Source organism: Heloderma suspectum, chromosome 4, assembly GCF_057233095.1.
Source record: "Heloderma suspectum isolate Gila_16-S chromosome 4, 16-S_ref, whole genome shotgun sequence".
NCBI classification, from domain to species: domain Eukaryota; kingdom Metazoa; phylum Chordata; class Lepidosauria; order Squamata; family Helodermatidae; genus Heloderma; species Heloderma suspectum.
The window spans coordinates 266,084,254-266,101,510 of record NC_139461.1 but is presented as its reverse complement, the minus strand read 5'-3'; the positions used below and the strand labels follow the sequence as shown (position 1 = coordinate 266,101,510).

The following is a 17,257-nucleotide window of genomic DNA, read 5'->3' as shown; positions in this document are numbered from 1 at the left end:
TTAGCCATATCTGGAAACAATATGAGATCATACCTCTTGCTGTCTATAAACAAATACTAAGTTGTGTGCAGTTATAATGCCTGCCTCTTTAGTATTCACAGGTTACCAGTGCTAAGGTGTCAGAGGAAAGCTGGTGCAAACTATTCCCTAAACCATAATGTGTGAATGATTGCTTAAAGATCTCAAAGAAAATATACATTTAAAATGCCCCACCAAAGTGTTGCTTCAGTGGCATGAAGGAGTGAGAGAGAGTAGATGGTTTACATATTATGAAGATTATTCAGATATTATGATAGTACAAGAGGTGCCAGAAAACGTGTTGGTCGCTGGTATGCTTGGTAAATTCTGGATATATCACTTGAGGCCTTCACTGCTTTTTAAGGAACAGAACTGCATGGAAGATTTTTTTTTTGCTAAACAAATTTTCTATTAAACCACCATGAATGTTACTTAAAGATTACTGATATCTATTTTATTTATTAAATGTATATTCCACTTTTCCACCCATGGTTGTCAAGGTGGCAGTGATAGAATCACTGCAGCTACACTACAATTTATTAATGCTGACCAAGACTTGCTAGAAATCAGGTTATAAATTTCATTCCACAGCTTTCTACCTATGATCAGAAATCTCACCTGAGCGTTTGGTGGCCATTGGAGTGACATTTGTCCAATGCCCAGTGTGGGGATCATATCTCTCCACGGAGTTTAAGATGTTCAGACCATCATAACCACCTGAAAACACACAGAAGAACCCAACAAATTAATTTATTACTTCTATTTAGAGGTCAAAGGCTCAGGATGAGCAACACTCATAAAAAAGAAGGATCCCTCATTCTAAATGGCTTAGAATAGGTAAAGAGGAAAGGGCTTTGAGCCACAAAGGAAATGGGATAAACTTTTAAAACTCTATTGCCATTTTCTACATTTATAAAAGTAGACAATGGGCCCAGTCCTTTACCAGCTTCCTCCAGATGATTTGGCTTCTGAAACAGAATTAAGGTATCTCTGTAAAAAAGACCTGGGAATATTTGGGGGCACTAGGCACAAGAGGAAGGTAGTATGTGTGAGCGCAAAGTTTATGCTTTACTAGGTAAAGCTGCAAAGTTCTTAATGCTGCAGTGAGCACAGACCAGGGTTACCCCAGAAGACGACACTTCAATGCGTTTTGCTTCTTACATTATCGTACAGAATAAGTAATGCTACTCTTACTACCTCACTAGTGTCAGAATATTTTAGATCAATTGCTTTGAGAAGTTCAATGAAAATTAATGTAACTTCATAAAACCCATTTCAATATTTATTCATATGAAATAAAGAATCTAATTTGGGTATTCCCATCTTTAGCTATCAGCCCCATGTTTATGCTAATGAACTCTTAAGCATTTGTTTAGGACAGTATTTCTTAAAATGTAACCAAGTCACCTCTTAAATACAAAAACTAAGAGGACTGGTGTGATCAACAATTCCTGAACTCTGTCCTGCAAAACTTCCCATCTTTGCTCCATTTTTACTTTTATACTTACAGGTTACTGCTCTCAGATATTGGAATTCTGAATCTATAGACATTCTAGGGAAGAACATGTTCATACTTAATGGACACCCCAGGACAGAGGTAAATAAAACTTGAAAATACTGGAAGACTTACTCCTTGCATAGCCTTTTTACCAGAACGTGGTTGGTACACTAGTATACACAAATCAGAAGACACAAACGTTACCCACCAAGACAGTAGATAACATTGTTAGCGACAACCAGTCCTGCTCCTTCTCGAGCTGTCTGCATATCTCCCAACATGCTCCACTGATCAATGTTGGGATCATATCTCTCCATACTGGTGTGGCGCCGGCTTCCATCAAAACCTCCAGAAACATAGATCATGTCTGAAACACACCAGGTTATGAACTGGAGTCAGACATTTCAACAACAAGGGCTGTGTTTGCCATGATCATCTTTATTTTTTTGTTAAAATATTTATATCTTGCCATTTTTCTTTATTTCTAAAGCACCCAAGGTACCTTACCTCATTAGAAATATAAAAATTAATTAACACCTCCCCAAGGTAATAGAAGTACAGAAGAAACAGCAAAAAAGCAAACAAAGGGGAATACAAAACCAACCAGCTACGCCAGATGTCATATGCCTCCTGAAATGCCCAGCTGCACGTCTGATGATGGAGGCTTTGGAGCAGAGCACCTCCCAATGATCTAAGGAGTCCAGCAATGTCATATGTGTAAGACAGTAGTTCAAGTATTGTGAGCCCAAAGTGTTTAGAGCTTTAAAAGTGCCAGAAAAGCTGACAGAAGAACAGAATTACAACTGAAGCTGACACAAGAATGGAATTACATGCCCCAAAATACTGGCTCCAAGTCACATCTCTGGCTGCTGTAGTTTCCAAACACATTTGAATGGTAGCCCCATGTAGAGCATATTACAGTAGTTCTATAAGCTTACAGTGCTTCTATGTAATGGTACTGGCCCAGACGAATCCACAGGCAACTTTACGTATTGCTCCTTGAAAAGGTTGTGTCATAGATTATTTTTTATTAAACTCTTTCAGTGCTGCCTATGTAAAGAAATTTTCGGTTGGAGAACAGCCAGTGAGTGACCATCAGCCACTGGTTTTGGAGTTAGTAGGGTTTCAAGAGATTAAGAAGGGAATGTGGCAAGATCCCCCTACGTACAGTATGGGAAGCATAGACTGAGATGGGACTCCAATTTACAGTTAAAGATAGCAGATGTCCTATTAAGTGAACATATGCTGATGCTAAGAGCTAGATTTCTTGAGGCAGATACACAAGATCCCCTGCCTATATATCATATCATGGTGAACTGAAACAAATCACAGTATTTACAATTCATATTTTAGCAGTATCTATGTATCTTGGCCAAATAACAGGGAATAACCAGTTCTTCAATGTACCTATATTTTTTACAACAAGGATCATCGGTAGGAAGATGACAATTCATTAACCAATACATACCTCCCAGAGTAGTAGCCCCTGCTAGGCCCCGTCGAACATTCATGGGAGCTACGGAATACCAGATACTGTCTTCATCAGATGTGTAATCCAAGCATTCTACAGAGCTGAGACGGGAACGACCATCATAGCCACCTATTACATATATCCGATCATGCAAGGAAACTGTGGCAACATAGCGTCTTTTACGGCTGATGCTCTACACATGTTAAAAGACAGAAAAAAAGGAACCAATAAATTTTGGTGTCTCTAAGTATCAAGTGCTACCAGATAGAGAAAGAACTATTAATACAGATAAGGTGCTGCAAGTCATAATGAACTAATGTAACAAAGCTGATCATCTCTAAGTATCCAGTTCAATGATGACAGAAGTATTCAATTTCACATGCTCTCCCTTTAAGATGCAGCACACATTTCAGTTCTCCTACACAAGACAAAAATGGCCTCAATGAAAGCAGTGAATAAATATCAACAGCTTTTGACACACAGAAAGGGCATGGCTCGCTAGGAGATTTAGAAAGCATTAATGTGACTTTTGGATGGTGTTGGGGGTATAAGCAAGTTGAAATTTCATCTGGAATATTTCTGATTCTTCATCTCAGGTTGCTATACATAAGATGTCTTTCCTACATGGGTACTTGTATGAATAAAATGTTTTCAACCCATTTCACATGCGTTCTCAGTAACCCTTATAATAGTCCTGTAAAACAGCAGTGGAGAACATGTGGCTCTCTAAAGGTTGTTGGACCGTAACTCCCATCATCCCTCACCATTGGCTACGCTGGCTATGGCTGATGGATGCTGCAGTCCAACAATATCTGGAGAGCCACATGTTCCCCAGAAGGCAAGACTAGCATTATTTCAATATTTTAGTTTTGAGGGAGGATTTAGGAAACTTGGGAGGGCTTCAGAGACACCCTGTAAATTCATGGGCGAATTGAGATTTGAACTGGGGACTTCCTAACCTGCAGTTCATTCTTTTAATCATTACCCTAAAGCATGCACACATGGACTGCCACCCACACAATCAGTGGGAAGTCACCATTCCACTCTCTGTGATGATTACAGAAGGAGAGAGAGAAACATGGTTCATTGTGCACAAATAATGGTGTACAGATTTCATATTTTTTCTTACGTAGAGGGGATGTGTAATAAAACAACTTTGTGAAGCTGTTCCTCTGGCAGCTTCACTTTTTAAAAAGAGGTGCTGAGGCACTGTTATATACATTAGTTAGTAACGTGCAGTTAGACCCTTAGTATGCATAATCAGACAAGACAAGCATACTTTAACATGTAATTGGTATATTATTATTATTGCAAAAATGTGACAAAGCAGACAATTACATACTGGTAGGAAACTCCACTCCTGTGTCTTCGGGTCATATTTCTCCACCACATCAATAGGTGACTGCTGACTTCCAAAGCCCCCAATTACTAAGAGAACCTCATTGGCACCTGAATGAAGATGGAACACCATAATGTTAATACTCCAGTAGGTCATCAGAAGAAATCCTCTGCCAAGTTTGTATACTCTATTTTGAAGAGGGGAAGAGGGGGCCCTAAGCATGAACAACAGAATCTCAGAGTACATTTTTTTAACTTTCCTTATTGGCATTTCAAATGTTTTCCTTAAACCTAAGTAGCTAGTCTAGAACTGTAGAGTTGAGTAATATATTAGTCTTAAACCAATCCTGACAGACTGCCCAAGCAAGAGACTTGATTATTTCGCTAAGCAATTTATTTCCATGCCCCCCTCCCATGAATTCTGCCTAAATCTGCACTGCTTCTATTTAAAACACGCAGGATACCATTCAGCAAATCATTAAGCTAAAGCATGCTAGTCCCATTTATTTCAGTAGAACATAAGCGAGCATAACTAAGCACTGGAGTGTGCCACTGCATTTCATTCTTCTTATGATTGTGGAAAATAGTGAACCCTATATCAAGAGTCATTTAACGTTTTGAAAATTCTACCCTCCACCCATACTGACATTTTCAAGGCTAGATCAGCGTGGTAATAAAAATACAATTATAGCTTAATGCAAAATTGAAAAGCAAAAATTAAACTTCCATATCTGTTAATCCAAGCCAAATGATCCTTGCTTTTTTCCCTCATGTTTAGCTTGTGCCATATAAATCTAGCTGCTATGTTCTATGCTTGCACTTGGTGAGTTCATGCTATTATTTCCACTTAATTGCTTCAATTAGGAAGTAAATTTTGAAGCTACAAGGATCTTTCAGGAACTAGTAGCAACTTTTGACATACAACAGATGTCATTTTGCTTACTTCTAGAACATCCTGAGAATATTGTATTTTTCAAATGTTTTGCAACATCATAGTTGGCACCTAACTGCTTGTTTTCTATGACTCTTGAACTATTACGTGGTTTGGATCAGGAGCCTACACCCCAGACTTTGAGGGCAGAAAACGAGCAACTTACAACAATTATGGCCATTTCACTTTCTAACCATGCATGGAGCATAGGATGTACAACTTATCCATATAAGATAAGGTTTATCCTTTAGAAAAACACAGCCGCCCTTTAGAAAAACACATACCCTTTAATCTACCAAGTCCTCAAATATGTTGCACCAGTGCAACATAACGTAATGATTCTGTTAAACATTTCAGAAAAAAACAAGAGGGAAAGGCACAAATTAGGTCAAAAAACAGGAGAGAAAATAAACTCAAGTGCCTGGAAACACCCTCATAAGATTGACACATTTCAGAAAGTTATTTCCTTCCGCATGGCCCACTCGTCTTTGCGTATATTTTGAAAAACCTTACTGATACTTCCTTTACTCAAGTAGTTAGAAACAGAGGAAGTATGATTTTTGAATATATATGCATAGAAAAACAAGCAGCCCTTTTGTCAGAAACAGAGGAAGTGTCAGATTTTTCAAAATACATGCAGAGAAAGACGAGTGGTCTGTGAGGAAGGAAATATCTTTCCAAAATGCATCGGGCTTATTAAAGCATTTTCAGGCACTTGAGAAGATCTTCTCCCCTGTTTTGTGGGTTAAACATTTTGAGCTTGCCAGACAACAGAAGACATTAAACATAGGAATGGAACATCACCATTTCCTAATACCTTACAATTTTCCAGTCATTTTGATATGTATTCCTCTGCTGCTTACCCAAACGTGCTCTAGTTCTTGGACCTTGCATTTGGCTCCGAAGCTCAGGTCTTAGGTGAAATTTCTTAGCTTCGTCTACAAGGTCTCTGCATTGTAAACTACATCGAATGAAAGGCTGGGGAAGACATATGGGCATTGTACAATTTTTTGCAATTTATACAAGTTTTACAGTTCCTCAAAACAATTCTGTAACAAATAGTACACTGAAAATAGTACCTAGCATAGTGACCTGCTGCAAGAAGCAACTGAATACCTTCTTGCCTGTACTCAAGTAGTATCTAATTCTGAACTCTAATTCTAATTCTTCTAGTTAGAAGAGAGACCAATACAATATGCAATACAGGAGGTTCCAAGCTCGTTATGCCAGCTGGAGGGAACCAGTTTTAAATCATTCCTTAACACCATTGCTAAGTTTTATAAAATAATACTTTTAACATTCATATACATCTATTTCATGAACTCTAGGCCAAATTAAACACATATTAAGAAAGACAGCATTGAAGGAAAGAACTAATTTAAAAAGATTAAATATGTATAATGCTGTAGTATAAATCATATAGAAAAGGCACTTCATGCTGGCAAGGTATGCAGAAAAAACCTTAATTTAAGTGCAACTCTCCTGGCTGAACATTTAACACTGTTTCCAGGGGGTCTTTTTATTAGCTTAATTAGTTTGAACTTAAAACTATACTATGGATATTGATTTGTTAATTTGACTTGGCTAATTCCCTGCTCCTTCAGCAGTACTCCATACCCCATCAGAAACCATTCGGGTCCTCCAACCCTCCCCATATACTTGTGGGAGCGGGGGAGAGAAAGGGATGGGAAAATCTCTTTCCATGAGTTTCTTTCCACTCACAGTTCTCAGAACACGAGACAGTACATCTTATTTTCTGAGGAGCCGAGACAGAAATTTTACTAAAAACTTGATTACCTACTTGCTAATAGTAGGGAAGTTACTCTGAAAGTAGCCCAACTTTGCTATGGCAGCTGCAGAGTATTTTGATACTTGTGTAGTAGACTGAAAATTGGACATATGTTCTATGTTTATTATAATGCTGTTATTTTGTTATATTCAGACTTAGGGCCTATTGCCAAAACAAATAAGGGAGCAATCCTATGGCTGCTAGATATGGCTGCTAGCAATCCCAGCTCCGAGCTGGGTTCCCAGAAACCTCATTCCTTGCCCCTCCCCCTCACCTCATAGGTGGTGGGGTTCATTCCCATCTCCGCGCTTGTAATTGTAGCACGGAACGGCTGAAAAGGGGCATTCCCAGGGGCGGGGAGGAGACTGCAGAAGCATCATTATGATGCTTCCTTTGCACCATCTGGCCTTCCCCTCTGCTCCAACGCGCCTCGGCTAGACAGCAAAAAATGGCTGTCTAGCCGCAAATGCAGGGTAGCCGGAGTGCACAGGGGAGTATCCTCTCCATGCTCCATCCACCCTGCACTGGATAGTTGGCCGCCTCCAAGTTTGGAGGCGGCCAACTATCTCCATAGGACTGTGCCCTAATTTAGAACTACAAACAGTAAGTATTTTATATGAGATTTAAAAAAATAAAACCAATTTAGTACAGTTCAGAAGACTTTCCCCACTTTCTCCACAAAGCGTAGACCAGCTCTCTTAGTATCTAGAAATCCCTGAACTGGAATGTCTTTGTGATTTCTGCATTTGGGATTCACAGGATTCATTGCTTACCTCCACTGTTAATGTGCATTCTTATGGGGTGCAGAGGATGAGGAGTGGTTAGGTTATAAGGGCATTTGTTTCAGTTCACTGATTTCAAATATTTTATGAGTTCATATACAACACAGTGAAGTAGATAGGGTTATGATTACTCTTAAGGAACACTTGCACACAAATTAATCTGTACTTACTGTAGGTGAATTTAAAAAATTACCATTTATTTATTATTTATTTACAATATATTTATATACCGTTCCACATGAAAAGATTTCAGAGCAGTGAACAAAGATAAAGAATAAAATACCATATTAAAACAATTAAAACATTTTAAAAGAAACAGATGCTGAATTTAATAAACTGCAGCTGGTCACTCAAGGAAGGCCTCTCGAAATAACAATGTCTTCAGGAGGCGCCGAAAGCAACACAGCGTTGGTGCCTGCCTGACCTCCAAAGGCAGGGAGTTCTACAGGAAGGGGGCCACCATGCTGAAGGCTCTTTTCCTGGTGGACTCCAGCCGGGCCATGGGTCCATGTGGAACCACCAGGAACATGCCCTCTGATTACCTCAGTGACTGGGCAGGTTGGTAAAGAAGAAAGTGCTCTCTCAGGTATCCTGGTCCCAAGTTGTTTAGGGCTTTGTACACTAGTACTAATATCTTAAACCTACCCTGGAAGCGAATAGGCAGCCAGTGCAGTTCCCTCAGCAAAGGAGTTACATGCTGAAAAGGGGCAGCTCCGACGACAGCCAAGCTGCTGCATTCTGCATGAGCTCCAGCTTCCAGACCAGCCTTAAGGGCAGTCCCACATAGAGTGCATTGCAGTAATCCAGTCTTGAAGTTACTAATGCCTGTACCACTGTGGCCAAGCTATCCTTGTCCTGGAGAGACCGTAGCTGGCAAACTAGCCAAAGCTGGTAAAAGGCACTCCAAGCTACTGCAGCCGCTTGGACCTCCAGCGACAATGATGGATCTAGGAGTACCCCCAGACTACGAACCTGATCTTTCAGAGGGAGTGCAATCGCATCCAGAAGAGGCAATGAGCCTATCTCTCAGACCCGGGAACTACTCACCCACAGGGCTTCTGTCTTGCCAGGATTCAGCTTCAGTTTATTGGCCTTCATCTAACCCATTACTGAGTCTAAGCACTGGTCCAGGACTTGCACAGCCTCTCCTGATTCAACTGTCACAGGGAGACAGAGCTGTGTGTCATCAGCATACTGATGGCATTTAGCTCCAAATCGCCTAATGACAGCTCCCAGCAACTTCATATAGAAGTTAAACAACATTGGGGACAAGATGGTACCCTGCAGCACCCCGTGGCTCAATTGCCAAGGGACTGAGGAATAGTCACCCAATGTTACTCTCTGAAATGGGCCCTGTAAGTAGGACCAGAACCACTGTAACACAGTGCCTCCGATACCCATCCCATGGAGTCGATCCAGGAGGATACCATGGCCGACGGTATCAAAAGCTGATGAGAGGTCAAGCAGAATGAACAGGGTTACACTCTCCCTGTCCCTCTCTCAATAAAGGTCACCCATCAGGATGACTAAGGCTGATTCAGTCCCATAACCAGATCGAAACCCAGACTGGAATGGGTTTAGATCATCAGTATCCTCCAAGAGCACCTGCAGTTGCTCCGCCACAACCCTCTCAAGTACCTTCCCTAAGAAAGGGGTATTTCCGACTGGGCGGTAACTATCTAATACTGTTGGGTCCAGAGTGGGCTTCTTCAGCAGTGGTCGTACGACTGCCTCCTTAAGAACAGCAGGAATCACCCCTTACAGCAGGGAAGCATTTATCATTCCCTGAACCCACCCAGTCATACCCCCTCAGCTAGCTTTTATTAACCAAGAGGGGCAGGGATCAAGAGGGCACGTGGTCGGCTGCATTGCTACAAGCACCTTGTCCGCATCATTAGGCTGCAGTAACTGAAACTGATCCCACAAAATTGGGCAGATGGGGGCATCAGACACCTCGACTGGAACTGCACTAACAACAGCATCAAGTTTGCTGCGGAAACAAGCGATTTTGTCCTCAAAGTGCAATGCAAAAAGGTCACAGCAGGTCCTTGCCAGGGCCGAGGCCCCATTTGCTGGGGAGGGTGTTAACAACTCCGGACCACCCAGAAGAGTTCCACTGGATGGCTACTCGAGGATGTAATGGAGGCAGCAAAACAAGCCTTCTTTGCTACCTGCACTGCCAAGTAACAGGCATGATTATGTGCTCTAGAACATGCTTGGTCATCTTCGCTTTGAGTCTTACGCCATTTGCGCTCTAGCCAATGTCCAGCTTGTTTCATTGACTGCAACTCCCAGTATACCAAGGAACGGAGCGGGCTCTACAGCGCTGGAGAAGGCACTCAGGTGCAATCAAGTCAATGGCCCTCCGCATCTCACTATTCCACAGTGAGGCTATGGCCTAGGCTGGATCACCAACTCTCTCCACTGGAAAATTCCCAAGAGCATTCAGAAATTCATTGGGTTCCATCAGTCTCCTGGGTCAAACCATCTGAATGGGTCCCCCCCCCTGCAGGAGGGAAGTAGCACTGTGAGTTCAAATCTCACCAGGAAATGGTCTGACCATGACAATGGGGTTACCTGGACACACACACACCCCATCTTCAGACTACCCAACTCACAACATGGAGCAAAAACCAAATCAAGGGTATGCCCTGCTTCATATGTTGGGCCAATGACAAACTGAGACAGTCCCATGGTTGTCATGGAGGCCATGAAGTCCCAAGCTGGAACTCCAGAGATAGCCTCAGCATGGAAGCTGAAGTCACCCAGAACCATCGTCCTGGGTTCCTCTAATACCACACTCGATACTGCTTCTGCCAGCTCAGTCAGAGGATGCTGGGCAGCAAGGTGGAGGGTACACCAGCAGTACACCCTAATCTGTCTCTATGGCCCAACACCAGGGGAAACCCAAGGCCTGCTCCAAGGTGGAGTTGTTTCCTGGTGATAGAGATGGAGGTTCTATGAACCACAGTGACTCCCCACCCCCGGCCCTCCAACCTATGTTGGTGCTGCACCAAGTACCCAGGTGGGCATAGCTGAGTCAGGTCAACCCCACCCAGCTCACCCACCCAAGTCTCAGTAATACATGCCAGGTCAGCTTTCTCATCCATGATTACGGACTGGCCTGGCATTAAATAGCAGCACCACAAGACAGGAGGGCTCAGTCGATGAGCTACCAGGCACATAAGAGCTAGAGGAGGGGGGCAGAAGGGGAACAGTGTATAAACACCTGTGGCCCATTCCACTTTGATGCCCCAACCCACTGGGACATCAGTGAGACCACTGATCTCACTGGGTGAAACAAATGCTTTATAAGTACTAAGTCATATTCCTCAATACATGTTAACACTCTGAATGACAGGCATTTCTGAGAAGAACCAGGAGAAATGTTCCCATATTCTAAATGTACGTAATTTATAATACAGCAGTTGTAGTATTAAATTAGACCAATTCCATGAGCTGCTTAATAAGGCAACTGGCCCTACCTCAGTGTCTATGACATCAGTGATGTAGCGCGGGGTGAGAAGTGGCATGCGCACATATTGCAGAAGCTCTGGCAGGGATGCTTCCCGTTCTTTCTTTGAGTGCTTTACCCAATTAATAACTGCCTCAAAGACAGGCTCTTCAGAATCCACCTATAAGAGAAGGCATAACACTAATCAGTTTTTGGAAAACTGAGGAAAGACTTCTTTAGGTCCAAGCACAGATCGTGCCTCTGGTGTGAGGAAGCTGCCTTTGCTCGGCAAGCAATGGTTGCTGGGAAAACACGATTCTCTTCAAAGCTAGTAGAAGGATCTCTCTAGTGAGGGAAGTTGTAACTTTGTTGTGTGATTGCCACAAGAACCTAGTGTGTAATGCCCAAGATGTGGTATAACTGAAGACAACAGACATAATCCCTATCACAACAGTGTAATTTTGGCTCTTTTAAAGAACCTCTCTAAAGGGTGAACATATGCTACCTGTTCCACTAAAGCAACAATTAACCATTTGAAGAACTTTTGTTTTTTAAAAAATACATATTTAAAGAATGCACACTCCTCTTAGGCACTGAAGCACACAACCTCTTTGTTCTCTCCCCACCCACCCTCCTAAAACAGAAGGACAAAAAGGACTTTGGTCATGAAAAAAAGATCTCCCATGACGTTAACCTAAGCCAACCTTGCCCAACATTGTGCCCTCCTGACTGCTGGACTAGAACTCCCATCAATTCCAACCAGCATGGCCCATTGTCAGGCAAGATGGGAGTTGTAATCCAAAACATCTGGAGGGCACATGGTTAGGGAAGGCATTAACAAGATAGAACTAGCCTGACCATAGTGCAAAGGGGACTCTCTCCCATTACTCAGAAAAAGATCATCTGTACAAACCCTAAGTGTGCTTAAGATTGTAGCCTTAGCAATGACAGTTTTTAAATGATGCTCCAGTGCGTACGAAATGCTTCTAAAGCTTTTAAAGTAAATAGCAAAATGATACTTTCTTAGCTGCTACCGTCTTTTTCACTTTGACTATTTTCAACAACTTCCACAACTTTTAACTCACTCATTTACTCGCAATAATGATTTTGTAGCACAAAAATAAATATCCATTCATAACTCTCATGAGCACTGGCTGACTACTTTCAAGAAAACCTTGCCTCACAGTTTCATCCAGATGGGTTAGTTCGGCCTTCCCCAACCAGGTGTCCTCTAGATGTTTAGGCCTACAACTCTGAGCATTCCTCACCACTGGCCATGCTGGCTGGGGCTGTTGGAAGCTGATCCAAAACATCTGGAGAGCACCAGGTTTGGGAAGGCTGGGTTAATTAATTTCACCAACTCTTAAGCAATCACATTCTTCCATAAATAATCAGGAAGACTCAGGAATAGTACTCCAGACTTCCCTCCTTAAACCAATTCCTATGTTTCTTCCAGTAATTTTTTCTTTCTCGCTAGGCTTACAGTGAAGACTCCACCGCCGAAATACATTTTCAGGTCCATATTAATTTGAAATGCTGCCAACTTTGGTTATGCATTATTACATTAAGAGATCACAGAGATTCCTGGGAATTTCAGTAAGCTCCATCCATGAATTACTGGTGCATTTAACATAGTGCTTTGAACTGGGCAAAATGCTGGAGAGGTTTTGAATGATAGCTCTTACATGCTTGTAATGCACCTTCAAGGAGGTGATATATGTTCCTTGTTGACTGATTAGTTCAGAAGAGAAAAAACCTTTAAAAGAAAAGCACAATCCTATTTCAGCACAATCCTATTCCTCAGGTCTGTCAACTGGAGGATTTCAAGATGGGGTTGAGGTGCCCCTCCCATGGCGAAGAGGAGCTCTGTGTATGCACAGGGGATGGGGTGGGCATGTCTGCCCCAGATGTCCCAGTTATGCCCATGGATGTTTCTCCAAGAGTATGCCCTAAAACAGGGTGTTTTGGGAGCGACTTTATAACCAAAGACCTTCTGTTCCCCTCAGAAGCCCAAGCATTGGGTCCTTCAACTACACCAGCCTGGAGCTGGCACAGTCAATTGCCCTCCCCCATTGGTTTCAATGAGGGTGGTATTTCAAAAGATAAAGATCTGGAAGGCTAAAAAGTCCAGAAAAACTGCCCCGTTTCCACCCTTGCCAGCATGAGCTGGCAGGACTTTGGATGTGGCAGATGATCCAACACTCTGCTCCCCCAGCCCAGTTAGGATTGCTCTGACCTTCATTTCAACATTTTTTTGGCCCTTGTTTGCATTTGTCACTGCATAGTACTTTTCCTAAGCTTCTCTCTGCCTTTTATCCCACCTGGAGAAGCAAGCCCAGATCTCCCCTTGATAGCAGTGACAGGTATAGCTCTTCTTCGAGCCTTTGAAGGACACTTCTACTAAATCTACCTTGACTGTTCCTGACCTACATCTTGTACATCCTACATACTCTCCCTTCTTCTGCTCAGACTCCTCAGTTTCAGCTTCGCATCTTTTAGTCCTTTTTGGTCCTAAGTATATCTTCCTGACCGCTTTGGAATTTCTATTCCTGGACCTTCTTTTTCTGTTCTTAGTACTACTTGGTTCCAGATGAGATGCTGAAAGTTTTTAATCCAGGCTTTTTCATGCCTGTCTGAGTTCCTGAATCCAGTCACAAGAAGAGCCCTGCAGGATTATACCAATAGTCCATGTATTCCAGCATTCTGGTTCCCACAGTATCCCCCAGCATGTTTGTCCTAAGTGCCTATTTTAACCTGACCTTCAAGGTTGTTGTTTTTTTCAAATTCCACTTGAAGAATTCTTATGAAATTTGGGGTTCTCTTGAGGCCCTGTTGTTAACAGGAATATACCAGTTAGCATTCCCCAAAAGTTTAAATCATGAGTGTAGGGAATGCCATATGATGTTACCATAAACATAGGTCTAGGACTAGCATCCAGAGCTCCCATGAGTGAAAACCTGCTCACGAGATACTCCCACTGGGGAGTGGGATTTGGGATGGGTGGGATTTTTGCCAATTCCTTCTTCCCTCCACAGCCCCCTGAAAAGCTGCTCTGAAGGTTTGGGGGACCCACTGTAGCCATTCTGGAAGTGGTACAGGGGCTGCAGGGGGTGGGGGAACTGGCAAAAGTCACTTTCCCTTCCTGCAGCAAGAACCTTTACTGGATCTCACTCCCTTCCACTGGAGCTCTTCTGATCAAAAAGACAATCCTTGGATATGAAAAGTAATTTCAACTATAGCATGAAAGAGCAGGGGAGAAGAAAAAAAGTCAAAATTCCTGACAAGCATATGTAAATCCTTCAGTTTGTAACCTCTATGTTTGTGTGTCCTCTGAAACTAAAGTACATGAGAAAACAGTGTACTTATTAGACAGTAGACCCCAAACGTTCTCTAGTGCTTACTGCTATTTCTCTTTTCAGTAGCACCTAGAAAATAAACAGAGCAGTAAGTTTTCTACATTGACTTGAAAGCATATAAAAACAGGTCTACACTTACAGGTGATGTATAATTTCCTTCTGAAAGACCAATTCAACTTGTAGGCATACTGCTGAGTGTGAGAACAGAACATGACATTTCCTTGCTTTACACTAACTGTATCTTACTTCTCACTTCCACAGACAAAAGTAGATTTTGTTCTGCTTCTTGTTTTTATATGCACACTATTATAATATCTAACAGGAAATGATAATTTATTCTTCAAGACATAGTTCTAATAGAAGAAAATACTCTCCATTAGCTTTCAAACTAAGTGCTACAGCAGAAAAAAGCCTAACTCAGTAGAGTTGGGATAAAAAGATATTCCAGCACTAGTTGACATGTTCAAAACTATGGAATATATTAGCATTTTTTGTCATTGCATATTTGTCATGGTAACTATGAGCATTAGAAACGTGCCTTTATTTTTAAATGAAACCCGGGATTCTCAGAATCCCAACCAATATTTCACTAGTTAATTCTTGGGTGGTGTTTGGTTCCAATCTGTCACATGCAAGAACCAAGTAGCACTCCCTTATTACTTTGTGCAGTAACAAGATAGCTTTTACCTGAATTTCATCACATTTGATTAGCTTTTCCACTTCTTCTTGATTTAGGAGGATGAACTCTTCATGTTGAACTACATCTGGGAAGTGCTTCTGGCTGAAGACCTCTGCTGCCTGCATTAAGTCAACACAATTGTGCGTTTCAGCAAAATCTCGGATCCCCAAACAGTTGGATGGATCCAGCTGGCTTTCCAAGAATTCACAGCAAGCCTGCTTCACTCCTGTGAGAAAATGAAATAATGATTTGTACTTCAGATGGCTAAGCCACTGCTCTGAAAAGTATTTCAGAGAACCAAATTCTGCTTTGAAAGTGAGAAAATAAACCACGCAACAATAAAAATAAATCAGTTTCTCTAGTGAACACCAACTCTGGTAAATATAAAGTTCTCCATCTCCCTAGCCTTCCATTTTACTTGGCAGTTAGCATTATTGGATTTTGTCAGTCATGAATTCTAGAAACTGTGTGACATTAGTAAAATACATTTTTTAAAGCTATTTTAAACACTGTGTGGAGAGGTATGTGTGTGGGGCTGGGGAGAATATGACCAGGTTTGCACGTAACAGCAGCAAAATGTGGGTGAATTAACCCACAATTTGCCGGGTTGCAAGCTGCTGCCACCTTGCATAATCAACCTCCAATCAGCCTGATTGTAGGCTGTCATGTGATGTGCAAACCTGGGCACAATGACCTGGTTTGCATGTAACAGTGGCAAATCATGGGTTAATTAACTGTAGCATGTCCAGGTGCATGCTACAGCCATTTTAAACCTCCAATCAGCCCAATCAGAGGTTCCTCCGTGACAGCTGAATCTGGACACTATGGGTTCATCATGGGTTAAACCACCCCCAGTTAACCTACAATTAGTTGTTAGGTTAACTGTGGGTTTTTAGACCCATGCTTAACCAACAGGCCCTGTTCACATATAACGACAACCCATCGGTTAAAAAACCCATTGGTTTAAAAACCAATGGGTTGTGGTGTACCAGCAGTGTGCCCTTCTCTTCCACTTTACCACACAACCCACAATTAGCTCCTTTGTAGGTTATGCAGCATGATGTGTGAATCCTCACTGCTGGGTTATTTAGGGACTAAACAACCCAGTGGTTAATCCAAAAACAAACCAATGGATAACTGCTGGGTTGTTTAGCCCTTAAACAACCCAGTGGTCTGGGTTCACATGTCACACTGCATAACCTACAAAGATCCATGGGCTGGGTGCTAAAGCGGAAGAGGTGGGCTCACTGCAAGCAGGCCAACGTCTTGTGCATGACCAGCCATCATTTTTTTTTAAACCAATGGGTTATTTTTACATGAGAACCAGATCATAGTGTTGGAGTTCAGCTGTCACGGAGCAACCTCCAATCGGAGGTTGCATATTCAAAATGGCAGCAGCACATGCAAATGGGGCCAATGGGTTGTTTGTGAATTAAACAACTTAAAGTTAACCTGCAATTGGTTCTTAAGTTAACTTTGGGTTGTTTAACCCAAGAATAACCCACAGCGTCTGGGTTCACACGTCACGCAACAACCTCCTATCTGGCCGATCAGGAGCCGATTATGCAAAGCAGAAGTGGCTTACATGTGACACGCAACCCAGCAAATTGTATGTTGGAGAGCTAAAAAGGTTGTGCTCCCCTGTTTTAAAGGAAGCCTTCTTGCCTTTTATGCTGTCCTTGATTTCCCTTGTTAACCAAGCTGTACTTTTGATGAATCTCCTTAGGAGCGCCTTCTGCTTCCTTATGACGCCTCTACCCTTTGAGAGCTAGATTCAAGGCCTTTCTCCAGATCCCATCCCATTGTATCAGCCATGAGGATCTGCAGTGGGGCATTCCCCACATCACCTGTGTTGTGGAACTCACTCTACTGAAAAGGCTCACCCAATCTCTCTCTCTCTCTCTCTCTCTCTCACACACACACACACACACACACACCCCT

At 42.2% G+C, this 17,257-nt stretch overlaps 1 protein-coding gene across 3 annotated transcripts in view; it reads right to left on the bottom strand.

The window, feature by feature from the left end:
* The window catches only part of KLHL12 (kelch like family member 12), a 29,639-nt gene that overhangs the window by 2,750 nt on the left and 9,632 nt on the right, over window positions 1-17,257 (bottom strand). For all 3 annotated transcript variants that reach the window (XM_084853687.1, XM_084853688.1, XM_084853689.1), the window contains 7 exons: window positions 15,325-15,542; window positions 11,313-11,462; window positions 6,120-6,234; window positions 4,330-4,436; window positions 2,985-3,180; window positions 1,725-1,883; window positions 637-735 (listed from right to left, as the gene is read on the bottom strand). In XM_084853687.1, the coding sequence (XP_084709813.1) occupies window positions 637-735; window positions 1,725-1,883; window positions 2,985-3,180; window positions 4,330-4,436; window positions 6,120-6,234; window positions 11,313-11,462; window positions 15,325-15,542 (1,044 nt within the window). The remainder of the gene's footprint in view (window positions 1-636; window positions 736-1,724; window positions 1,884-2,984; window positions 3,181-4,329; window positions 4,437-6,119; window positions 6,235-11,312; window positions 11,463-15,324; window positions 15,543-17,257) is intronic.